Raw genomic sequence first — 27,335 nt, 5'->3', positions numbered from 1 at the left:
CTTCTTCCAAGCTGAAGTAGCTCGGGAGAAGGGTAGTTGAATTCTGATGAGAGATGGTATCTCCCATCTCATTGCGAAATAATTAACCAGAACCAAGTGAAGAACTAACTTACCCTGTTGAAACTCGGGGCACGGCCCCAAACGACTGCAGAAAGCCTGTTCGGTCAGCCATTGCTCAAATGTGTTCAAAGCAATCTGCTCCTTGTACAGTACATTAAGGCGATAAATGTGAAGCAACGAACCTTAACCTTTAAGAATCTAAGAATTTAATCTTGAACCTTGCGAACCTAAGAACCTATTACTATATCTGAACATAGGCGTACAGGCACCATTGGACCTGGGAGGGCGGAGACCTTATTGCCCGAAAAAATAAATAACATGCATTGAAAGCTGAATAAAGAGGAATATAAAATGGACAACAAAACGTGCATTGAAATAGTCGTGTAAACCTTGCCTACTTGCTTAAAGGAAACGAAATTTCTTAAATTAGTTTCCTTTAAGCTCTAGTTCAACTAAACTTAAAGTATTTTGGGGGAGCCAATTTGTATTGTTTTCCCCACTTGAAAGTTATACACAAGCGTGTGAAACATTCAAGGATAAATGGGTTAAAACCTTTCGTTGAAAGTTTTGAGTTAGCCCTGCTGAGAACTTATAATTAATATTTGAGTAATAAAAGAGCAAAGCTGGATTCACCGCGAGCAAACGCTCAAGCTATGGAAAAGCTGATAGCGACTGAATCAAGCTGAGGGGCCACGCTGAATTTGCGAAAAATCTCGAACATGATAATAACAAATTACGAGAGGAAACGAAAGCAAATGAAAGAGAAATTTGGACTTTTGAACCACACAGTTTGCTTTATTTTCAATACTTTTTCTGTTGATGTAATTCATTTTGAACGTAATGTTGAGAATTGTCGGCTTATTTCAATTTTTTCTTCAGGCTTGTTGCCCAAATTCTAAGCATTTGCCCGAAAAATTATTTTGGCACTGGGGGGGGGGGGGGCTGCAGCCCCCCTCGATCGCCCCCCCCCCCCGCCTCGTACGCCTATGTATCTGAAGAACGGAACCTTGCGAGAGATATGAACTGAACACTATGAACATTTGTGTTGTTTTTAATTAGAAGCTAGCATGAACTGCCAAATAGTCTTAATCTTATCAAGGGCGGGTTTTTTGACATACGCGTATAGTTTTCACATACCAGAATCGAGTTTTAATAAGGGACCATTAGAAATAACCGGAAGGTACTTAAAACAAAGCAAGGTACTTAGAACAAAGCAAGGTACTTAAAACAAAGCAAGTTCGTTACAGTTAGCTGTTTTTCAGCACAATCAGAAACTAAAGAGAGATTGACTGTACATGTACATATGTAAGTATAGAAAACCGGATTACAATTACAGGGGTGTTGAATGGTAAATGTGAGACTTTGCGAGGCGGCGAGACTGATATCTTTTCTGCGAGCCCGAGACCTTTTTAGCCTTGCACTGAAAGAAATCGAGACTCCAAAAAGGCATCAAAGTTCACCAAAACACACCAAAATCTGTCAAATATGAAGTAATATGGAAATGTAAATATCACCGTCATACATGAAGTACTCATTAAACAATACTTGCGTTCAAACCCGGACATAAGTGCATTCACCACCCCTAATTACATTTTTAAAAACTATTTTTTAACAGGAAGTTATTTGTTTTTCATGATGCTTTGCTAACAATATTCAAAGAGCTGCATACCAAGCTAGGGTTTTGGCCGTGTGTACAGAGACACAGCCCAATAAACTCTTCACTAAAACCCTGAAGGTGAAAGTGGAAAGAAAAGAATTTGCAAGTCAGTGCGTGACAATTCCCGGGAGGAGGCGGGAATAGCGTCCCAACAGCCCTTAAAATCAAGCTGTTCCTCAAAGTGGGGGGGGGGGGGGAAAATTTTTTTTTTAAAAAAAGGAAAAAATAAAACACAAAAAAAAAAAAAAAAAATTAAAAAAAAAAAAAAAAAAAAAAAAAGGGAAAAAACCCTATATATAAAAAAAAAAAAAAAACCTTCCCCCAAACCCGGCCCCAAAAAACCTTTCAATAAATTTTTAAATTCCCCAAGGGACTCTGCGTGTCTTACTAAAGTGTAGCTGGAGTGGGCGTTTTCTGTCAATTTGATACAAGTATCACAAAAAAGAAGTCTTAACACTATCCAGACCAGGGGGGGGGGGGGGGGGGGGGAGGGAGAGGGCGGAAAGTGCCGGCGTCAACTTTGAACGTTTATAACTTTTTCAACATTCAACCAAACACTGTCAAACTTTGCAACTTTATCTAAAATATATTTGGAAATAATTTGATATGACAGGTTGCTGTGTCAGAGACTTGATGTTGTCATGAAAACGGCATTTTGAGAGGCATGTTTTACCAAATTTGTAATTTTTGTGTTTTTGTAGCTGAAAATTAACTTTTTTTGTCCCAAATGTGGCGCTTATTCGAGGAAATACGGTTATTAGTCAGTAAATTCAAGTTTTCTCACTTGTGAAAGATAGCTTACTTTTTCACTTATTTTGTAGCTTAAATGCTCCCAGGCCATGATCAAAAAAATGACACACGGTAACAGTATACGCCTTTATGATTAGCTCTGTGTTTTAGAAGAAAAGCAAAAAGGATCAGCAGAATCTTTCGGGGCATTGTTCAAAAAGCTTTTATAGTTCTTGGTTACCTGACCTATGAAAGCACCCGAGATTAAAGAGGATCGGAGAGAACGGAGGAAACGAGAGTCGGAAATAAAAATTTCTGTGAGTTGAACACTGATGCACTTACCTTATTATAGGAAATTAACGATGCATGTTATTAACGCGAAATTCAAAAATTGGCGTTAATTTTATTGATGTTAATTAATATAAACACGTTTACTATAAGCATTTAACCAGAACTTTTCTTAAATTCGCGTTAATTTTATTACGCGTACATTTTGTTCGCGTTGTTAAAATACTTCGTTATATTATTAATGATATTAAAAAGCAAGCATCCTAGAATTATTTTGTGTTACAAGTAAAAAAACAAATTAGTAAATGGCCCCCAAAACTGAGCTAAAACATCCCAAACGCTTACACACAGAAGGTCAGTTTTGCGATCCCTAAAGTTTTGTTCTATGGACCACTCAGTATCTATTTAAGCAATGAGGGAAAACTGTAGCTAGAGATCGATAGAGATATGCAATTGAAGCAAGTTATTTTACCAGATTAAAAATAGACATATCAATTGAAGGAATCGTAACTAGTGAAAAGTTAAATCAGTTAAAATCTTTGATATTGGATTTCCTTTGTAAAAAGATAGGTTTGAATTACTTAGTCTGAACTTTTCGACATTTGTTTAGCTTAGACCAGTACGTACAGCACGTTTCCGTGAATTTTGCCAAAGGATCTGTCTTACTAGAGTTTAATTGATGATATGCAGGATGATTCAACAAAAAATAAAAAAATAATCGAGAACGTTAAATCCCTGCAGCATTTCAGCGCATATCTCAAGCTCAAGTACCCCTAAAGACTGTCAAGTCCTAGTGCGGTCATTACGCATGTTCTCGGGCTTGTCACGTGACTTCTTGAAGATCATCAGCGCTGTTCCCGCCAAGAAAGCAACGCACACCACGAACAGTGCCATCAGGAAGGTAGGACTGGAAACTAGAGGAATTGATACAGAAATGGAGAAACGTAAGACGACAACTCATGGTTGATTTGAAAGATCGGTTTAATTACAGCTGTGAAAATTTTTTACACCTTACCACTTTTATGCAGGCCATTGTCGCGCTTTTCATCTCGTTTCTCTCGTGCCAGGTGGAGAGGGCCCTGGGCCAAAGAGTACACGTCAGTCACGTGATCATTCACTGCACGTCTTCCTCGACCACTTGATGGACATTTCTTTGCACACTGGGAGTCTGGGTCGGTTGCGTTGCATACAATCACGTGACAGTGAACGAACGCAAATGGATGGTCAGCAATGAACTTGAAGGCTTCCAGGCTAAACCGCTGTGCACTGACTGAGGGCGCTGAATGGTACTTGACGGTAACGTCGCTCGGGCATCTAAGAGACAATGGTCCATTTCCGAGTTATCCTTTGCCTCTGTTTCAAAACGAGTCTACGTGCGAAACCATTCAAATGAAAATGAGTTTGATTTGCATGAGAATGGACTTGTAGGTGAAACTCATTTTCATTTGAATGGTTTCGCACGCAGACTCGTTTTGAAACAGAGGCAAAGGGTAACTCGGAAATGGCCTATTTATTTCAAGCCTGATTTGCATAAGCTTGGAAATACAGCCGCTTCCTTTATCTTCCAACATGTATTCCAACTGCTCATTTAGTTACAGAAAACATTATTAAAGATATCTCGAGTTTAAAAAGACTAGCGCTGACGTCACTTTATATCACTGAACTTGTTTCCCGTATGCTTTAAACTGGAAATAGTGCAATAACTGAAGGAAAATGCAATAAATAATAACATACGATCCTTGTATTAGTCTACATGCAAAACCTATTCAACAACACAAAACCAGATGATCAGTTCTTCACATACCCTTTTGTAATAAACTCGTACTTCAAAGGATTTTTATGATCCTGAGTGGGGGTCGCAAAACAACGCTCAGCTATGATTGACAACTGTTTATCACCTGATGTCACTGATACCTCAAAGAACAGAAGTTTGCGCAGCACCACAGCAACAGGGAAATCATCCTTCGTGTATGGACTCACGAATCTCTTGTCAGAAAACATATTCAGAGAGAGTTTAAAGTTTCCTTTGCCTTCATCGCTGAACACAAGTTTTCTGTTACTTGGCTTCCAGCCAACCGATGATACCACGCCATATTTGGAATAGAAACAGCTGAACTGTATTTCTATTTCACGCACGCGTGTCACGACATCCTCAGCAGCTACAGGGATTTCCAAGACTGTGTTGGAGTAAACGATAGCTGTAGGTGTGTGCCTGCGTGTTGTGTTACAGCCAGTCAGCGGTGTTGTTAGGGAAAAGTGAGCGCTTGTTTCTTCAGCTTTGCATTTGGTGTCCAGGAGCCGAAGATGCTCACGGTCAATACCACGGAGGAGAGACTTGGGAATGATGATGGTCATATTGTCTCTGTTGCACTGAACATCAACACCTGGAGCTAAAAAGAAAACTCACAATTGTTGCAAGTAGAAACATGATGAGGCTTGTGATGAAATAAGCTAAAATTTGTCTTTTTTGCAGTGCAACTTCTAGAGGCGGTGGAATTGTGAAGAGGAATGTCAGAGGATACAGATTAAAACATCATGGCGGCGATCCCTATTTGTGCGACTTGTTGTTGTTGTTGTTGTTGCTGACGTTATATTTAATGTGTGTGCTTTGTGACAGCAAACAATGTCCAAATGCAATGAGTGAAACGGGAAAACTTAAAATACACAACTAAATAAATAGGTTTTTAATTCATTTGTGTGGTGAGGTCGAGTACTAGTACATACCTACCGTGACATGTCTTGTTATCCAATAACAAGCTCAGCTCCGGGTCTGGACATTCACATTTGTAGCCTCCTGCAGTATTAACACACTTGTGACTGCAGCCGCCATTTGACACAGCACACTCATCAATATCTGAAAGAAATATCGTCTGTAAATATTTCTATCACTAGGCAGGTAAAATATGGGATTAAGGTTGTTTTCATAGAGAAAAGAATTAACTAGGTTTATTGCGCATAAACTACCAATTCAGTAGAAAATAATCATATTAAACAATTAACCTACCAGTGCATGAGACGGACTTAGCACTGTTCGTCCAGTTACCATTTGCCACACACTGCTTATAAGAGGGACCTTGTAGCTGGTATCCCTGTGGGCATAAGAACGAGCATGTCGTGTTGTATTTCATCTGTGACGTCACGCAATTGCTAGGAGACGTTTTGACAAGGCGGCCAACTGTAAGCGCTGGACACTTTATCACTGAAATAGAAGTAAAATTCATACGAGTTTTGGAGGTGTCTATTTTATATGAGGATAAACTCTTATCATGGTTAAGTTAATCGCAGCATGCTTCGTTCTAACACATTACCAACTTAGCAGAAAATAATCTCTATATCACGATTAAAGCTCACCATTGCATGAGACTGACTTAGCACTGTTCGTCCAGTTACCATTTGCCTTGCACTGCTTATAAGATGGACCTTGTAGCTGGTATCCCTGTGGGCATGAGAACGAGCATGTCGTGTTGATTTTCATCTGTGACGTCACGCAACTGCTAGGAGACGTTTTGACAAGGCGGCCAACTGTAAGCGCTGGACACTTTACCACTGAAATGGAAGTAAAATATTATACGAGTTTTGGAGGGAAGATTGATGAAGGAGTCTTTTTTATAAGAGGATAAACTCTTATCATGGTAAAGTTATTACGCATAGCATGCTTCGCATTAACACATAACCAACTTAGTAGAAAGTAATCACTATATCACGATTAAAGCTCACCAATGCATGAGACTGACTTAGCACTGTTCGTCCAGTTACCATTTGCCCCACACTGCTTATAAGAGGGACCTTGTAGCTGGTACCCCTGTGGACACAAGAACGAGCATGTCGTGTTGTATGTCATCTGTGACGTCACGCAACTGTTAGGAGACGTTTTGACAAGGCCGCCAACTGTAAGCGCTGGACACTTCACCACTGAAATGGAAGTAAAATTCATACGAGTTTTGGAGGGAAGATTGTTGAAAGAGTGTTTTTTTTTATAAGAGGATAAAGTCTTATCATGGTAAAGTTACGTATAGCATGCTTCGCATTAACACATAACTAACTTAGTAGAAAATAATCTCTATATCACGAATAAAGCTCACCAATGCACGAGACTGACTTAGCACTCTCCGTCCATTGACCATTTGCCTCGCACTGCTTATAAGAGGGACCCTGTAGCTGGTATCCCTGTGGGCATGAGAACGAACAGGTCGTGTCGTAGTTCATCTGTGACGTCACGCAGCTGCTAGGAGACGTTTTGACAAGACGGCCAACGGTAAGCACTGGACACTTTACCACTGAAATGGAAGAAAAATATCATAGGTGTTTTGGAGGAAAAATTGATGAAGGATTCTTTTTTATAAGAGGATAAACTCTTATCATGGTATAAAATTTAGGCATAAAGCGGTTTTCACTTGAGTGTCCAAAGTAATTCGCGTTTGCATTGGATTTGCATTACTACGCTTTGTGATTGTTTTAAAACGTTCGCGCCATTTTTTAGCCAATCAGAAGTAAAACCAAAACCATTCATGACGCGCTCGCGCACGTTTTCCCGCACTTCGTGCCGGCTACAACAACAAACAACAAACAACAACAAAAACGTTTATTAAACGGGTGTGGAGTATTTAGCATTGCTGCTGATTAGGAACACACACAAAAAAGAAATTATAAATGTGAAAAATAAGTACCTTATTCTCACTTAATTTCGCGAGTACTAAACTTCGCGATTTTCGCGATTTTCAAAAAATCGCGAAATTTAATACTCGCGAAGTATAGGACACGCGAAGTTTAAAATCGCGAAATTTAATATCGTACTGATAATATAAAAAATATAATGAAACTGGATGTGTTTTATCACAGTTATTCCAACATGTCTGCATGAGCTTCATGTTTAGGAGTTTTTTCTTTTAATTTTGTCCATTAGTTATCTGCCACTCTATCAGTCGCACTGATCGAACTGTTCTCTGCCGCCAAGTTCTTCAAAATCTCGCTCTTGCAGTCGTAGATGAACCTATTAGGCGTTTAGACTTTTGAATGTTTTGTTATGTGTATATTGTTTTGTTTGCTGTTTTTACGATGACTTTCATATTAATTGTCTTTGTTGTTACAGTTTCGAGGTCAAAGCTTCAGATTGAAGAATAGATAAAGATCGCGAAATTTAATACACTCCAATTGTACCTTCCTCTCAAAATCGCGAAATTAAGTACTCGCGAAATATGGCTTTTGATTTTTCGCGAAATTAAGTACTCGCGAAATTTAGTGAGAATAAGGTATATATTAAAAAAGTTAATGAGTAACATGCATTTTCTTCAAGTTTTGTATGGTTTACTGGATTGGTTGTATTCTTTATGATTGGCTTGAGTGGTTACTTTGGTTTTTAGTTTTACGACACTTAATTGAAAACTGCTCTAGCATGTTTCGTACTAACACATAACCAACTTAGTAGAAAATAATCATATATCACGATTAAAGCTCACCTATGCATAAGACACTCTTAGCATTGTCCGTCCAGTTACCATTTGCACCGCACTGCTTATAAGAGGGACCCTGTAGCTGGTATCCCTGTGGGCATGAGAACAAGCATTTCGTGTCGTAGTTCATCTGTGACGTCACGCAACTGCTAGGAGACGTTTTGACAAGACCGCCAACTGTGAGCGCTGGACACTTTACCACTGAAATGGAAGTAAAATATTATACGAGTTTTGGAGGGAAGATTGATGAAGGAGTCTTTTTTATAAGAGGATAAACTCTTATCATGGTAAAATTACGCATAGCATGCTTCGTATTAACACATAGCCAACTTAGTAGAAAGTAATCACTATATCACGATTAAAGCTCACCAATGCATGAGACTGACTTAGCACCGTCCGTCCAGTTACCATTTGCCACACACTTCTTATAAGAGGGACCTTGTAGCTGGTATCCCTGTGGGCATGAGAACGAGCATGTCGTGTTGTATGTCATCTGTGACGTCACGCAACTGCTAGGAGACGTTTTGACAAGGCCGCCAACTGTAAGCGCTGGACACTTCACCACTGAAATGGAAGTAAAATTCATACGAGTTTTGCAGGGAAGATTGTTGAAAGAGTCTATTTTATAAGAGGATAAAGTCTTATCATGGTAAAGTTAAGCATAACATGCTTCTTACTAACACATGACTAACTTTAGTAGAACGATTTAAGCTCACCAATGCATAAAACTGACTTAGCACTGTCCGTCCACTGACCATTTGCCGCACACTGCTTATAAGAGGGACCTTGTAGCTGGTATCCCTGTGGACATGAGAACGAGCATTTCGTGTTGATATTCATCTGTGAAGTCACGCAATTGCTAGGAGACGTTTTGACAAGACGTCCGACGGTCAAAGCTGGACACTTTGAAACTGAAATCAAAGTCAGTTCGTAATTAAATATCAAAATCAAATCCACATAAAAAAATAGAATTCACAACGGTTTTTGCATCGCTCTTGCAACCAACTTTGAGACAATGTTTGTTTAAGACGGAATCCACTAGGAACTCGAGAGGAAACCTATGCGCCCCCTAAAGGTAGATGAAGACCGTGACACAAAACATATAGTCTGGATACTCACGGGCCTGCGTCGCGCAGTGACAGCGGAACCACGGTGGGGGTCTGGGCAGAAAGTTGCAACGGGAAATAATTCTGGTACAACAATTTCTTATCCGAGTCTGAGAAAATGATATTTAAGTTCAAGCTTGGGCAAGCTACATCTTTTAGCGATTCAGTGGATTCGCGGAACTTCAAAATGTGTTTTCGATGTGTGGTGTTGTTAGAAAAGATTTCTTTCGATAAGATATTTGAAGCAGTAACACAAAAGCTTGCAATCGGTGTAAATAGTTTTGGTACATAATTTTGTCCAATAACTACTCGAAGTCCTGGCGGATTTCTTCTTAAATTGTTAGGTTTGCTAACTGGCATGAATCTTACTTTGAACATAAAATATATAGCTATCCAGGACAAAAAGGATTGTAAGAGTTGAAGATGGACGCTTTGATTTCAACAACTTTTAAATACATCTCATTTATAGGTACGCACAAATTAAAGCGTGTGTGGGCCCCCTCTCCCCCATATCAATGTTGAAGTACTTACTGAACATTATGATAGATACCTTTAAGTCTCTTGGTATACTTCAACATTGAATAAGGGGGGAGGGGAGAGAAGAATAAAGCACCTTCCCAACATTTTTGACTGTGGTTGTAGCTTTCACTTCCATATTAGGTATGGCGTATCAAAAGGTTCGGGGAATAGAAAAAAAATTGGTTAACTTAGGCACTAATGTACTGTATCAATACTGTACCATCCTGCATGGTTCTGCCCACATATTCACCAAAACAAGCATACAAATATACTAACCTTTATCCCCTTTTTAAAAATTTGTGACTGATATTTTTGCCCTTATTTATTCCAAAGTTGATCTTAGAAACGGGATTTTTAAATTGTTTTTCCAGAAACATGAAAACAGACTGTCATTCAGAAGAGACCAGATGTAAGTAAATGTATTTAAAGAGCAGATAGTAAAAATTCTATTTGCTGTATACATGTAATTCAACATGCCACAAAGGGCCTGTTTATATGGAAGAGAGTTGTCCCTGGTAGGAGGGTTACCCTCCAAACCGAGCCATCCCAGGCGAGAGAGCTTTTCATACGTTTCTTTATAAATAGCTGCGAACTGTTTGTATGAGAAATTGCAAAGTTGGCTCGGGGGGCAGGGTGACCCTGGGTAGAGGGTCACTCGCTTTGATGGTAGGGTGACCCTGGGGAGCGAGCCAACTTTTTTCCATATAAACAGTTTGGTTATTTTTGCCTCGCCTACGAGGGACAAGTTGACACATACGGAGCATGCGCAAATGCTAGAATCGGCCAAAACAACATCGAAGTCGGCGGAAAATTTGTCTTAAATGGTCTTCGTCGATGTTTCAGCGTTCCTGATTTTAAAACGGCAGCCTTAATAGATATTTCAAAATAACTCTCGCCAGTCTTTTGAACCGAGAGGGCCAAGTTTTGGCTCGGTCAACAGGGACAACTTTCTCATATAAACGCTCGATAAAAGATAGCTCGGGGGAAAGGGTACCCTCCTACCAGGGTCAACTCTCCTCCATATAAACAGGCCCAAAGGCAATATGTACCTCTTGTACTTCTTGTTTCACAAACGTACGGATACTTATATGAACAACTCAGGTCGTTCCATTCCCATCGGTACCGTTTAGAACGCATTTCACCACACTCCTCGTGTAGACCGTTAGGTTCTCCTTTAGCCCAGTGAGTGTACGTTACTTGTGATCCGTCACTCCACAGCCAGCGAGACTTGTCTTTAGGATCCCTGTACAAACCAATCCACATGAAAGCGTCTGGTATTTTTGAGGCGAGTGCTTGAAGTTCAGCTTGTGAATTAATTGCGACAAGATTGGATCCGAGTCCTTCACAGGCGGATTTTGCTGTATTCCAGGTCACTTTCGAGTTGAAGAACTTGTAGCAAGAATCTTGCAGGTGAATCCAGTCACTTGGACACGCCCCTAAAATGAAAGAAACGTCATCGTCTTTTCGAAAGAGAAGTGCGCTCGTTTATTTATATGAACTGACAAACAATGCTAGGCGCTTTTTTTACAAATCAATAAAGCGATTTTCCCTCTATTTTTTCAGCTATCATTTCCGCCAATTATAAGATAAGCTAAGTGAATATTCCCCTGTGCTTTTTCACACACCATGAGACTTAAAAGAAAAGTAACACATCTTGTTCAAAGGCTTAAGTCTGTTTTTATCCAAATGAACGGAGGAAGTGTTCCATGGGTGCTGGAAACCTCAATTCCGTTTCACCACAGTTTACAAACAACAACAATAACAACAACAACAACAACAACGGAGATATAATATTAAGTTTTAACTACCTGAAAATCCATAGAGCCCAGGCAGCTAGGTTTTAGCGCTTTGCATATGCGTTCTAGTACTCGATATTTTTTTCCGTTGGAGATGATTTTGTGTAGATGCAGTATGTTTGATCAGTGGCAGTAGTTATCAAATGCGGAAGCTAGCTACATTTGCTATTCGCGTAAGGGCAAAAAGTTTATTTTGGAGAGCTGCTGCAAACAAGACATACTTGTTAAAATAATTTTTTATTGAAGACATACGGTTTTCAGAGTATATTTTAAGAATTATTTTTATGTGCATAATATTATGTAAAAATTACGATACCTATTTAATTTTTTATTGTACATATGCATTTTTATCACACTGATTTAAGTTTTTTAAAATGAAGTTTTCGTTTGTAATACTTTTTTTTATTGTAAAGCGCCATGAGCCATGGATATGGCGCTAAAGAAATCTTTTTTATTTTACTTAATGCTGCATGCCCAAGACCAGTCTTGGTGAAAATGACAAAGTATTGAGAAACTATCTTACGTTCGCTTATTTGCCAGCTTTGGTAAAAACCATAAAATTAATTTGTATACTTTGTACATCTGCCTTGTTTTAACAACAGGTGCCCAGCAGGCTGACAGAAAGGCCCGAAATTCACTAACAGCCACCCTCCCTTCCCGCTGAGGCCTCCGGCTAGACCAGGGGGCTAGGTTCTGGGCTCCCTAGGGCTGCTAGGTCTACGACTCAGCTACCCGGCACAACCTTCCATGACGGAGCCACCCCCTCAATTTTTCCGTGCGGAACTAATTAACTTAAAGCCGACTACTGTCGACCTTCAAGCATGGATCCCGGAGTCCACCTGTTGTCAAATCAGTGTAGAAATAATTTGTATACTTTAATTTTCTATTGCCCCCCCCCCCCCAAAAAAAAGGCAGTCACTCTGGCCAGTCACAAAAGACACAGACAATCAAGTCAACCAATCAACGCTCTAAGTCAATACATGTGGCTGGCGTAAAGCGCGGTAGAAGGCGTGTGAGCGAATTATGATTGCTTTTGGTTTTAGATCTGATTGGTTGAGAATGTAGCGCGTTGTTTTTTCTTTTTTTTAACTAAATATAATATTGTCAAAAATCCGAGAAGTTGTTATCTAAATTTCTTGATATTTTGATATAAACGCGTAGTTAAAAGCTTTATTTTTCGTTGTTCACAATAATTGCTCACATCGTTCAAGAAAAAAAGCTAAACTTAGCTTGAAAGTTGCTCGCAAAAATGAGTGAAATTAAAGGATTCTCAAGTCTAATGAAGCGAAAAAAACCGTTGTCAAGTGACAGATTATGTGTTGATAAACATTCAAGAATTTCGCATAAATTATAGTCAACCTATATTTTGCTCAAAATTTGCTCAGAAAGGAAAAACGTGCTCGAGGTTGCTAGAACCGCAAAAAGTTGCTCCAAACGCCAAAATTTGCTCAAAAGTTACCGAGCACAATCGGGACAGGCCTAATCCCATTCAGGGGGGAGTAGAAATATTCCTACCTGCTTAATATAATGGCTACAGAAACCAGGATAATCTCCGGCAATATGGGTGGGCCGCATGGCTCGAGGCTTCTCTTATTATACTTCTTAATCGGGATAAGGGCCAACTTACAAGTGGACAATACAATTCTTACCTCCTTTTCCATCGTTTGCTCTGTTGTAGCTGTCGCCGCTATTTTTCTCTTCCAACATACCATCAGGGGCTTGCAATTTCCCTCGCCAATTATCACTGGCGCTTTCGGTGTCCGCTGTGTCCTCAATGTCCCGCAGCTCTCCGATAGCGTTCTCCGTTTCATCAAAAACGTCTTCATTATCATCGTACTCCTGTCTGAAGTCGTCTTTCTCGTTGTTTTCGGCACACCCTTCCCCGTTCCAGGCACACAAGGGGTTTTCAGGAAACAACTCCTGGGCCTTTATGGAAACTGCCGTACCTTGATGACAACAGCCAATGAAGACTGTATAAAGAACTAAAAAACAGCGAATATTTTCTTGTTTTAACATGTTTAGGTAAGGGCTGCCTCTAGATGTGTCTCGCACAATTGCATATAATCTGGATTGAACATTGTTTAAGTAATCTTTGTCTGTCTGCAGTTAGCCAATCATATTGCCCTTTAGTTTCGTGTGAAATGGCACTTAAAGAGATGTCAGATATCGGCGATTTTATACGCCGGTCGCGATATAACGGAAGTTTGTAGTTAAATATTTGATTCTCAATGAAAGCAGACTCCTAACCTATGTCAAACACAATTACGCTCTTAAGATATTGGACATTAATTGTTTTGCACTGCATTTTGTATCATAACTGTTTAAAACAATGTATTCGCTCAAACCATCTCACGAACCCTCCTCATTTGACTTTAAAACACTTTTATTACAATGAAGATGAAGTACTCAACATGACACGAGCGTGGGACAAAGAAAAAATCTGAGTCCCCGACGGGAATCGAACCCATGGCCCAACCAGATACCGGTTGGGCGCTCTAACCAACTGAGCTACGAGAGACTCGTTGTGAGCTGGGCCACAACTTTTATTACATTCATAGATCATTCTTGATTTAAAGCTAGTCAAAATAGCCCAGTGAAATACACTTCCATGAAATCTTACAGGAAAGCATGTTCCCAAACTGCTCAAGCTAATATCCTTCTCATTTCACGCACGATATTGTGGTACGCATTGTATCATATACTTTTATCAGTACATCAGTTATCCACTTGCAAAACATCAGCAGTGTTAACGTTATTTGTTAGTAAAACATATTTATTTCATGCTGCGCTTCGTTATATACAGTGTGTTTATGTATCAGTAGCCGATATTAATGATATCAAAAAAGAATCGAAAAGAAGCAGAATTCCTTGAGTGCAAAGCTGAGCGCAACGATATAGCACCGTGAAATTTAAACCTGATAAAAATCAGCTCAAAATCGCTCGCTATCAAACCGCAAATGCACTGTATAAATTCCGGAAACCTGGTCAGTAGGCCGAAACATTCAAGGAGCAACACAATTTTACATTGTGGAAAGTTTAGTCCTGCGTGTATGTCGGTATTAGTGCTGTGGTGGTTTCTGTTAATTAAATAGAAGACGAATGTTTATGTTATTGTCAGGGCGTGGATGTTTCAGTTTCCTTAAAACATTTTCCCTTCGCGAATTGAAACTATAACCATTTTAGGTCATTTCGTTGGGTTATCTTTGCGCAAACTTTAACCCCGCCTAAAAGCTAAGAAGAACAAGGACATTCCTTTGTTAGAACCGTACATCGCATGCATGCATCAGAAAATAAGCGCATATTTTAGAAACTCAATCCATCAATGAACGCCTTTATTTAGACACGATACGGGTGCTTATGATAAGAAACTACTTGTCATTAGATCCTTTATCTACCAAAAGCACCCCATACTCCCAACCCACCCTAGAATTTTTCTAACAGAGTTTAATACTGCTGAAATGACGTATAATGGCTGCATCAAATAGAGTTTTCATTTGGTAGAGTATTCAGTGTTTGGTAGAGTATGCTTGTCGATCGAGTTAGATGCATAGTGCAACATGTCGGTACAACTCCACTCCCGACACAGGTGAAGTTCTATATAGACTTATCAATAGATCGAAGATATTGGAATGTCTACAAAAGAAACCACATTTCATGGTGTTAACATGGCAAAGATAAAATTTTTTAGGTCGGTCATGCAGAAAACATGCATGTCAGCTGAACGTGCAGAAAATCACGAAACTCTCAAACCCTACGAGGGTCGTCTACGTTTAAAATGTGTCTTAATTTTGTCCGGCGTTAGCGTTGTTCCACGGTTGTTGTAGCCTGCGTGGCCAGCGTTCAAAGGGGAAGGAGAAGGACACGCAGGCTTTTTTTTTTTTTTCACGCAGGCTACGGTTGTTGTCGAAGTTGCTGAAGAACATGGGCGGCAGAGCAAGGGGGGCAGTGGGGCTGTATACCCCCCTCCTCCAAACGAAAATTTGGGGAGCTCAGCCCCACCACGTTTTTGGTGCCGAAAATGTCGCGAGCGCGTGTGTGAGTTCAAACATCTTCGAAACGTCTTCAGGAAACTTCGTTTATCTTCGGAAAAGTTTGAAAAATGATCAGAAACGTTCGTATGGCCTTTGAACAACAATCGGCGAATCTTCAGTAATCTTTGGTCTAGAAACTGCTCAGAAAACAAAAAGTTGCTCCAAATATGAAAACCTGCCGAGTATTGTTGGAATAGTTTAAGCCCCTCCCCCCCCCCCCTCCCCTATACAGCATAAGTTAAAGTGAATTAACTTTGTTCGTTGAACTGTTGATCCGCACGGATGTCTTTTCTAGTTTAACTCTTTTTCCAGTTAAATGGTTGGCTGATTTCTTTTGGCGGTACATTTATAATATTTCGCCAAGCCGAACCTGCATGTAAGCAAACTTAAGCTTTTGTCACCATGTGACTCAAGTGCGCGCGTATATATAGCGCTTTGTTGTTTAGTTTTGTGCAGAGTTTTATCATTATACAGTCTATAAATTATGAAATCTGTCTTATTAATAAAAGGCTTCCTTGAACGATTACACGATGGCTTGTTTATCACAAAAAAATCGCGGATTTTTTTTAGCAGAGCGTGACGGCTGTACACAGGTAAATGTTTTTACTCATGAAAAAGTTTGCAAAATTCTGTGTAACAAGTAATAGTAAGTAAGCCGAAGGTGAAGAAAGTCTAATTATTATATAGCCGCGAGTGTTTTATTGGAAAATAGACCACTCGTAAAATTCATACGAAACTGCATCCGGGACTGTAGTGGCGTATTTTCCATATCCTCACTAGTGAGGCTATCGATGACGTCATTTCCCGCCTTTGCACGGTTGTTTGTGCAGAGATGTCAAACGCCGGTTGGAGCTATCAATTCACGAAGTTCACTGAAGTCAAAATAAAAGCTTTTACTGAGGAGCAGGAAAAAGCTAAGACGAAGAAAAAAACTTCATATGACTTGAAATTATTTAAAAGAGCTTCTTGCTTGTGGAAAGTCAGACGAAGGGAGGGAAAATCAAGAAATTCCAGCTGCCAAACTGCAAGACTTCGCGATCAGAAATCAGAAAAGCGGTGAGTTTGAGCAGAAACATATTTCAAAACGGTGAATTATATTATCATATCAGTGGCAGTGATGAAAGCTAATAAACAGAGTTTACATTTACGTTATACATCTTCCGGAAGCTTCAATTCGCGAAATTTTGCCTTTCAGATTGGCAATTTGCTCAATCGTTATAAAAGCAACATCTCGTGGTAAAAGCAACATTTTACTCATTCGCTGCGCTCATTCGTAAAATATTGCTTTACCACTCGAAAATAAAATTCATATCTTCGCGCCGCCGTGTAATATTCTCTATGTATTATTGTTACTTCCGTTTGACTACTAGATAAATATTATGATGTCGAAGCGATTAATCGGCCAAAAAGAATAATAATTAGTTCTTTACCAAGACATGATTGCGTTACATTTCGATAAATATTAGTTTTGTTGCGCGAATCAACACATCATGTTGTCAAATATACAAATTTAGTCTTGTCTCGTTCAGTACAAGACAAGTACTTACTTTTTATATTGAATTAATTATAGTCATGTATGTTTGATTATCACACATTAGCTGATCAAAAGAGCCAGAGACTTCAGAGTGTTAGCTAGTGTTCATAAAAGTGTCGACCTGAATCGTTTGATTTTAGTTTTAACTAATGAAACAAGGGTGAATTAATCGAAACAAAGCCGAATTGAAACAATATAGCGTTTGTGCCGAGACTCTCCGACCAACGTTCAGTGAAGTTTGGTTAACATTTTTGTTAATTCTGTTAAGGCCATCCCAATCGGTCGGGCAAAAAAAAAATAATGAACACTTTAAGGGGTCTGGGTTCATTTAAGAAGCCAGGAGATGCAGAACCGAAAGATTTTGCTTCAGTTGATCTCGCTGAGAATGTTGGAACATTTGTTAATGCCCTTGGCGCGAAATAGCCTTTGAAAAACTTAGTAACGATGTCAATTTAAGAGAAGGACATCACATCATACCAATTGTTGTTAATAAAACAAGATCGTGTGTTTGTAAGTTAAATTACTTGCCTCTTTGACTAGTGAATCTAGAATTTTTTTTTACATTTCGAAAATAAATGGGTCGGTCGGGCGATGGGAAACGAAACATTTTATTGGGATGGTCTAATTGTGCCTTTAAATGACTCCGAACCGGACGTAATTAAGCGTTTAAGATTGTGAATTCGGTTTTAAATCGTGGTTTACCACTTTCGCTTGAGAGCTTCTTTTTTCAGTGCCAGAAAAAACAGAAAAACAAGGAATAAACAATGAACAGAAAGCGGACGCGACTACAAATTGAAACAAAGCACACAAAATTTAAATCTACCTCAATTGTTTTTTTTTTTCGCCATCTCTGCGGCTCAAAATGGCGAATTTGAGCGACTTGAAGGATTTTTACTACACGTTATAAGAGCAGAACAATAGAGCGTTTTGCTAAGACCCTCTCCGACCAACGTTCTGTGAAGTTTGGTTATGATTTCCGTTAATTCTGTTAACTAAGCCTTTAAATTGACCCCGAACTGCACTTAATTAAGCATTAAAGATGTAAATTTTGGTTTTAAATCATAGATTTTCACTTTCTCTCGAGGGCTTTTGTTTTCACTGCCAGAAAAGACATAAACAATGACCAGAAAGCGGAAGTCTGCAGAATACAGTTGATGTATCAATATTGGATTTAAAAAAATAGATACATTTTGGTCCGTTTACAAAAACAGTCGATATCACATTATAACCAAACATGCCCAAAATTGCCGTAACTGATTGGCAAGAAGGGAAAGGATAGAAACTTCAAGTGATTTGTCCGGAAGCGAATGCCACTTCCACGCCTAAAAGTAAATAGTGAAATAGCGTTACTAGTCATTCTTTAGCAAGCAATCTTAAACATTGTTTGTTTTTTAATTGTAGTAATATTTGAGTTTTGTACTGTCTATTGAGTCACCAAAAAACAATGCATTAATTGTTTAGTTCCTGAAATGTTTGGATAAGCTAGCTCGAGAAAAAACCCGTTGCCGTGAATTCATTAACCTGATAACACGTAGATTTACTGCTTCGATCAAGACTGAAGTCATTTTACCAACAGATCGATCTTTTTCGCAATCCAGTAACGTATCCGAATTAATATTTCTATCATTCCAACGGACGAAAAGGTTAATCTTTTTCTTTTTTGGCATGGCTGTTTCTAACTGGCTGTCTGTATTCCTCGTGGTCTTTTCAGTGCTGGCGATACGAAGTAGTTCTCGAGGTGAGTTGCACCGTAAAACTTACTGAAAATGTTTTCATATTGAAATTTTAGTAATTTTGTTCAATAAGTCGTCATGCCTAACAAATTTCCAAATGACTAAAAATATTCCTTCTTGCGATATGCTGGGTTAATATTCGCTTACATCAACGCAAATAATTCATTTGTTTTCGTTACTTCACACACCACGGAACTATAAAAATCACAATAAATGTTTTAGATTTTGATTAAAATTAACATAAGATTTAAAATCTTTTTATTCACGATTCTTCAAGACATACGATCTGAATTAGGATCAGGAACTTATAATTTTTTAGGTCGGATTCACCTCATTTTGTTGTTAATTGGTTATTTCGTAGAAAATTATAAATGCCTAAGCAGATCGGTATGTAACAAGGCACAGGAATTATGAGTTAGACAAATCTGCATTTTCTGGCATCAGTGTTCGCTTGTTGCATGCAGTTGCGAACAATTTCCACTTAGTAAAAATACCAATAGTAAATTGTTTATAATACTTCCTGCTAGATATAGGGTACGAACTTGATGTTGTAAGTCCCTTATAAATCCCTTATCATAAATCTATTTCAATCTTGGATCACTTTCATTGATAACTTGAAAACCCGCTTGAAAACCCGTCAAAAGAATCTTCGAGGCGTCGAAACAAATAACAAATTAGATGTCTGACCAGCGAGCCAAGCTCCAGAGCCGAATTGATAAAAAAAAGAGGAACACAATCAACTTACGGCCCTGGCAGAGTCATGTTATTGCGGATCATCAGAATTACAGTATCGGAATTGGTGTTTAAAATATAGAAATCGATTTGCTTCCGTATTTAACAGTCTCCAATATTACTTTCGGAGGAGTGCTAGACATGCTCCAATTTGGTCGTTAGTCACGAAGGGGGCTTAACATTTTATTATTTGAGGATGCACGATGTAGTTTTTTAGCCCTTGGGTGGTCGTTTAAAAATTAAAATAACATAGGAAGCCAATGTTCGATTTTTGCCAAAATACACCATATTGATCAAATATGACCAAAGTTTAATTTGTTATTGGTCACTTCGTTACAAAGGTTAACATAGCAACGATTTTCGTTTTCTTTTGTTTTCAAAGAAACCTGATTTTCTCGAGATCTAGGTCATTGTGACTCTTCGCATTCATATTTTGATATCTTTAAGTTTAGTAGATCGACTACCTGTAGACACAATTTTAGAAAAATCTGTAAGAGCGTTTTAGAGTAAATCAAGAATGAAGTTTTTTCTAACTTTTTGTAGTTTTCTACAATCGGCAGTCGAAATATTTTAACAAATTTTAGCAAAAACTCTTTTGCTTTTAGTTAATGGTCTTTGATGGTTAACTGCGCTCAAATACTAAGAAACAATTTAGAAGCGCCTATTTCGCATTAATTATATAAAACGGGATTTTTCTGAAAACTTCATTCTTGATTTACTTGAAAACGCTCTAACAGATTTTTCAAAAATTTCGTTAACAGTTAGTCAATCTACTAAACTTTTTAAAACATACCAAAGAATGAACACGAAGAGTAAATCTAGATTTCGAGAATTGTTTTGAAAACAAAAGAAAACGACAACCGTTGCTATGTTAACCTTTGTGACTAAGCGATCAGTAAAAACTTAAACTTTAGTCATATTTGATCATTATGGTGTATTTTGGCAAAAATCGAAGATTGGCTACCTTTTAGACGCGTGAGTGTAATGCTTAAGCACGAGCCCGACGTGCAGGTTTCGTAAGGAATCTTGCGCTTCATATATAACACTTCGTACACGTGATTTACAGCCCTCGCGTGAACTGACCCTCGATTCAAAGAGAAAACTAAAAACCTTCGGCCTTCATCGTGTTCCATATATAAAAGGACATTAAAAACTCCGCCGCAAAAAAAGATTGAAAATTCAACAATTTACTTCGAGCAAGGTTGATAGAGAGTACCTTAGCTTCAAAAGTGTGTTTGATCAGTTCAGTTCCTGACTCGAAAACTATCCTTTTTCGGTGAACGAATGATACTGAACGTTTTTCGCGGTTACCCAAAATTTTAGGAGTTTGTCCAAACGGCTGGATTCATATGCAAAGTTCCTGCTACAAGTTCTTTTCCAAAGGACTGAACTGGAATGCAGCAAAATCCGCCTGTGAAGCACTCGGATCCAAGCTTGTCGTGATTAATTCACAAGCAGAAAATCAAGCAGTTAGTCAAATAACAGGCGGTCGGGGGACATATATTGGTTTGTACAGGGATCCTAAAGACAAGTCTCGCTGGCTGACGCTTGACGGAACACGTCCAACTTACACTCCTTGGGTTAGTGGAGAACCTAACAGTCTTCAAGAGGAGTGTGCACATATGCGTAGTAAGTCATTTGGATGGAAATGGAACGACTTGCGATGTCATTATAACTATAATTTTCCTTACGTTTGCGAAACCAGTGGTAAGTGTCAGAAAACATCATGTTACATATTATCAAAACCTATAATGGGTTGAATACATTCACCCATCTCCGTCTTAAAACGAGCTTTCAAATATTCAGTTCAGCAAAAGCAGCACTTGGACTCCGACCTCACTTAAGAAGGATGTTTCCATGGAAATATTTATATCAATTGATATGTATTTTGCATACATTCTAGTTAGTTAAAAATTACAGCTCATTTTGTAGATGGCCACAAGTTTCTTATATTTTTCTTTTGTTTTAAAAGTATATTATTCTCCTTGATTTTTTCTTGAAGAATTTCATTAATTTAATTTCTCTGACTTTTTTGTGGTTAGCCAACTGGTGCCAAAAACTTTCTCTGGGGAGTGGTGTGAGTGTTTCTCCTTCTCACTGTCTTTCGTCCAATCAAAAGTATGGATCAACTTGTTCTTTTTCTTGCGCCCGTGGACACCAACTCAGCGGTCCTTCATCTACTCAGTGTGGACGAGGTGGAACCTGGAGCGGACAAGTGAACACAGTCAGCTGTGAAGGTATGATTGCTTGGCCTGTTTTATTCTTATCTACACACAAACACTAGTGTCTTGCTACATAAAAAGAAGAAAAAAAAACCAATTCCGCATTGAAATTGGCCTAGAAGCATTGTTCCTGACGTTATCTATAGAGCTGATATGATTTATGAGTCCCAGCCATGTAGTGACGTCAGGAGCACATGCCCTAATCCCCCCCCCCCCTTCCCCACCCTCCCGACTTATGGGGAAAAGTACCAGTTATTATAGATAACTTCAAAATTTCAACATGCAACGTCGCCTTAAATTTGGTTTCTGCTAAAGCGTTGAGTAAAGTAGTAGACACATTTGTTCTTTGTGCCGAATTGTTTTTTAAGTTTGATTGTGATCTCAGCTGTGATCTATTTCAATTTCAACGAACAAAACACGTTTCATGTATTTCAATTTCAGTTGCAACGTGTTCAGTTTTGACCGCTGGCCGCCTTGTAAAAACGTCTCCTAACAGCTGCGTGACGTCACAGATGAAAATCAACACGACATGCTCGTTCTCATGCCCACAGGGATACCAGCTACAAGGTCCCTCTTATAAGCAGTGTGGGGCAAATGGTCAGTGGACAGAGAGTGCAAAGTCAGTTTCATGCACTGGTGGGTCAACTATTAAATATCGTGATTTTTTTAGAGATTTATGTGCTAATCTATTTTTATCTAGCTAGGCAATCTTGACTATAGTGTCACACAGCCAATTCTGATTTTTGTTTCAGACACTGACGAGTGTGCTGTGTCAAATGGCGGCTGCAGTCACAAGTGTGTTAATACTGCAGGAGGCTACAAATGTGAATGTCCAGACCCGGAACTGAGCTTAGCATTAGATAACAGGACATGTCACGGTAAGTATCGACTTAAACGTACCTTTACACAACGCAAAAGCGACTGGAAATATTTATCTTCAGTTTCATTAGTAAACGTACCATTGGACCATGATTATATATTTTCTGATTAGATATAATACTTTTAAAAGGAAAACGTCACTAGGATATAATATGCCTTATCAGCTTACACGGTTTCTAAGACGGTATTACAGAACAGTGTTTTAAACTAACTTAACATTGTTACCAGGTTTGGTTTTATAATTCATTCCTTTTGCCACGACCGTGTATACCACATTTATTTTTAGCTCCAGGTGTTGACGTTCAGTGCAACAGAGACAATATGACCATCATCATTCCCAAGTCCCTCCTCCGTGGTATTGACCGTGAGCATCTTCGGCTCCTGGACACCACATGCAAAGCTGAAGAAACAAGCGCTCACTTCTCCCTAACAACACCGCTGACTGGCTGTAACACAACCCGCAGGCACACACCTACAGCTATCGTTTACTCCAACACAGTCTTGGAAATCCCTGTAGCTGCTGAGGATGTGGTGACACGCGTACGTGAAATAGAAATACAGTTCAGCTGTTTCTACTCCAAGTATGGCGTGGTATCATCCGTTGGTTGGAAACCAAGTAACAGAAAACTTGTGTTTAGTGATGAAGGCAAAGGAAACTTTACATTCTCCCTGAATATGTTTCCTGACAAGAGATTCGTGAGTCCTTACACAAAGGATGATTTCCCTGTTGCTGTGGTGCTGCGTAAACTTCTGTTCTTTGAGGTATCAGTGACATCAGGTGATCAGCAGCTGTCAATCATAGCTGATCGATGCTATGCCACGCCCACTCAGGATCAGAAGAATTCACTGAAGTACGTCTTCATTAGAAAAGGGTATGTGGAGAATTATTTGTCTTTTACTATCGATAAAACTAAACCAAGTGTGATAGGTATTCACCACAATGTTAGGGTAATAATTTATAGCTCAAGTTTGCCCGGGGAATGTTCTGTATCCAGTCAGAAGCTTCACCAACATTTAAAACTTGGAGACTGCATGATTTTATTTATTTGCTTAAGTGAAAACATTCTGCAAACAAATATCTTGGTTTATTTTAATTATTTGCCTGCTATATTCTTTCGCTTACTTGTAGAAAAATACTACTTGAACTATACTTAATGGGCCCTTTCATTTGAAGATAACGGTAACAGTTGATCACACCTTGCTGAAGAACAAGCTACGCACTGGTACATCCAAAACAAAACGACTTCAACCTGTCATTTTTGGATTTTCTTTGTTTGGATGTCCTAGCGCTAAGCTTACTCTCTAGCAAAGTGTTTTTTGTATCATGTGACCAGAGGGCCCATTGTTGGTGTTTTGGACTATAGAATAACCCAAATCCGTTGTATTTATCTCTCAGATGCCCCAATGATGTAACGGTGAAGTACCATTCAGCGCCCTCAGTAAGTGCACAGCGGTTTAGCCTGGAAGCTTTCAAGTTCATTGCTGACCATCCATTTGTGTTCGTTCACTGTCACGTGATTGTATGCAATGCAACCGACCCAGACTCCCAGTGCACAAAGAAATGTCCATCAAGTGGCCGAGGAAGACGTGCAGTGAGTGATCACGTGACTGACGTGTACTATTTGGCCCAGGGCCCGCTCCACCTTGCACGAGAAAAACGAGAGGAAACCCGCGGGAATGGCCTGCATAAAAGTGGTAAGGTGTAAAAATTATTTAAAGCTTTAATTACGGTAAATGAACCTTTCAAAATAAACATGTGTTGCCATCTTACTTATTGTCATTCATGTTTTTATTCTTGAGGTTCTAGTTCCACCGTCCTGATGGCTCTGTTTGTGATGTTTGTTGCCTGCTTAGCAGGAACAGCGCTGATGATCTTCAAGAAGTCACGTGACAAGCCGGCTGGGTATGCCGTACTTGTCAGCGGTGACGAGGAGTGAAGGCATGCGCAGAAACTGAACTGGACAGACTTTAGAGATACTCGAGCTCGAGATATGCACTGAACTGCCAAAAATTATCATCACTTTCTTACGACCATTTTGTTGAAAAACTATATACATTTCAACGTACTCTAGTTAGTAACTCTTCCTGGCAAAATACAAAGTACGTACAGGCTAAAACTTTACAAGCAACGAAAAGTTAAGACGATGAAATTAAAAACTACTCAAAAACCCTAATTCACAAGTAAGACCAACCAAGTGGTATTTTTTTAGTTTGAGCTTTTTAAAAAAAGGTTTTTGGCTTCTTTGATGTCTATTTCCAATCTGTTAAAATAACTTTTTTCACTTGAATATCTCCAGCTCAAGTTTTCCCTCATTGCATAAGTAGATGCTGACTGGTCTCTGGAACATAACGTTTAGCATCACAAAACTGACCTTCTGTGAGTAAGCGATGTTAAATATTTCAGTTCAGTTTTGGGGGCTAGTCACTAATCTACTTCTTACCGGATTGTCGAAAAATAATTGATTTCACTAAGGGTGCTTGCTTTTTAATATCATTGATAGATCATAGTCTCCAAGGTAAACTAAAGCATTCTGCGTCGTTGAGACAGGGGAGCGTAGTTTCTTCAATTCTCTCTTTATTCTCTACGCTTGCCACCCCAGGTTGGGGTCAAAAAAGGAGAGAAAGAAATGAAAAGGAGAAAGGAGTTTGATCAAAGCTGTATTCGGATAGTATAACCTTTTGCTGTCGTGCGCAGAAGCGAAAGTAAATAATGTCTACACTGTAGACACTCGTATTGATTTTTTAAAAGGGTAACTAGGACCAAACTACGTGATGCGTAAAACACATAGGTCGTGTAACTAGTGAAAATCTGTTGACATGCTTTAGCGAAAGGGTATTTTCTGGCGTATGTTTCTTGAAAGGAGATAATGAAGGTATATACGAATAAAGTTATTGCAGTTGTTAACAGTTTTGACAGCAATGCCTTGACTTTGAAGTCTCAAGTTTCACAAAATAAACGTAAGCTGTGTTTACGTCGATCTGCTCTCGTTAACGTTTTGACAGATTTAACAACATAGAGCAGCTTGAGAGCGAATCTTTTACGCTTACTGTATCAGTATGAATGGTATTAGACAGGTGTGGTGCTGGGAGCTTGGTGCTGTTTAAAATGAGATCAATAAAATGTTCAATTGCATTTCATGCAATGGAAAAGCATTTGTGTTTTTATAACTTGTGCGCGCGAGCTTTCGTGAGACACATTGTACGCTGTCTGCAGGTCTGTGCAGGTCTTACTACAGCCTCGTTCCCAGGGTCTCTCTCTCCCCGCGCCTCCAAGTTGGTCTAACTTACTAGTCGATTCATGTTTTCACATACATGGATGTTCCCGTGGCGTCTAGCCTACAAAAAACATGTTTATATAAAGATTTGTAAAATCATTTTTGTGATGGTAAGGTTTAAGAGATCACTATGACGTCTTCGAAACATAATAGTATTTGAACTGGTTCAGTGATTTTTTTCATTAAAAATTCAGACGAATGTGGAATAACTATTCAGAACCACACAGGAAGTTTAAAGGTGTGGTGAAGCTAACAGTTGGAGCAACATATCTGTTCTTTCACAAGGTAAGCCAGGAGTGGGTTATAAATCAGTGGTCGCAGCTAAACAGACATTTTGTTAACTTTAACGTTAACTGTCCACCTTGTGTCGTTTCAGCTCAATCAAAAATTCGGTTCGTTTTGCTTTGATTTGTCTCGGCTGCTGTCTATCAGTCATGAAAGCAAAACATGTTCCCAAATGTTCTTCTCTTCAGTAGAATATATTCAGTACAATATGTGGTATGCAGCTACTAAACTAAAAAAGAATTTAACAGCCTTGCGAAAAGTTCAGTCTTGCGTCTTGCCCAAAAAAGGATATCAATTTCCGCGTTTCTAAAATATTCACGGAGAAGCGTCAATACCGTACCGTGCGCATACACTCGTTTTGTTTGGCGTGTCCCTCGTGTGCGTATCACACTTCATGTCACTGAATAGGCGTTTTCATTCGAGTAGAGTAAAATGAACGGTGGTGAGCTGGTGTTGAACCAATGTTCGCGATTTCGTTCGCAGTAAAAACGGTCAGGTATCAATTGAAGCTAACATGACTTCACATATCAGCGCGCGTAAAGTAGATACAAGTCGCACATCATTTCTGGGAATTTATTGTCATTCAACTGAAGCATTCTTACGAAGCGAGCGCTTATGTAAGCGCACCAGCTATTGCAATCACCGTTGTTTGTGTAAGATCGTTAGAGCAAAGTTTGCTTCAATTGAAAAGATGTCGTCATAATTAAAGTATTTTTCCAATTGATGTAAATGAGATGTAGCTGATATGCTTGAAAGATGTAGGATACGATGCAAAACTTCAAAGCTGAAGGTATTTCTTTCTGCAACATCTTTCTGCAATCACAAGTAAATTTGTTCCTTGAAAAGTAGCAGCAAATGGGTATGCTGTTAGCAAATATATGGCGTTTCCTTGAGACTGGAGATTAGTTTTGCTGTCAATTTTTACCTGCTCCTTTTTTCCATAGACAATTAGTTGGACACGCTGGATGAATTCCTGTTAAAGATACACATAAATTTTTCACTGCCTTGGGCTATAATTTAATCGATTACTAAGGCAGTG

General features: G+C 39.0%; 2 protein-coding genes across 3 annotated transcripts in view; one reads left to right on the top strand and one right to left on the bottom strand.

Moving 5' to 3' along the window:
- LOC144660590 (P-selectin-like) overlaps window positions 1–25,505 on the top strand; it is a 179,468-nt gene extending 153,963 nt beyond the window's left edge. Inside the window, exons 5-9 of one of the 2 annotated variants that reach the window (XM_078521252.1) lie at window positions 22,299–22,493; window positions 22,610–22,735; window positions 23,023–23,608; window positions 24,133–24,431; window positions 24,537–25,505. In XM_078521252.1, the coding sequence (XP_078377378.1) occupies window positions 22,299–22,493; window positions 22,610–22,735; window positions 23,023–23,608; window positions 24,133–24,431; window positions 24,537–24,673 (1,343 nt within the window). In that variant the 3' untranslated portion in view covers window positions 24,674–25,505. Of the gene's footprint in view, window positions 1–501; window positions 514–22,298; window positions 22,494–22,609; window positions 22,736–23,022; window positions 23,609–24,132; window positions 24,432–24,536 lie in introns of those variants that run through there. The other variant, XM_078521255.1, reaches the window with a different exon arrangement.
- LOC144661015 (P-selectin-like) lies at window positions 3,518–13,621 on the bottom strand. The gene is made up of 13 exons (XM_078521733.1): window positions 13,255–13,621; window positions 10,859–11,269; window positions 8,901–9,095; window positions 8,554–8,748; window positions 8,191–8,385; window positions 6,817–7,011; window positions 6,452–6,646; window positions 6,086–6,280; window positions 5,739–5,933; window positions 5,463–5,588; window positions 4,539–5,124; window positions 3,750–4,048; window positions 3,518–3,648 (listed from the first exon to the last, which is right to left on the bottom strand). The coding sequence occupies exons 1-13, from the start codon at window positions 13,619–13,621 to the stop codon at window positions 3,518–3,520; spliced, it is 3,285 nt and encodes a 1,094-aa protein (XP_078377859.1).
- Window positions 25,506–27,335: the final 1,830 nt, after the last annotated feature.

This window comes from Oculina patagonica, chromosome 7, assembly GCF_052425735.1.
Source record: "Oculina patagonica isolate OP01 chromosome 7, crgOcupat, whole genome shotgun sequence".
Classification (NCBI taxonomy): Eukaryota; Metazoa; Cnidaria; class Anthozoa; order Scleractinia; family Oculinidae; genus Oculina; species Oculina patagonica.
The sequence above is the reverse complement of the archived record's forward strand: the minus strand, read 5'-3'. Positions and strand labels throughout refer to the sequence as shown.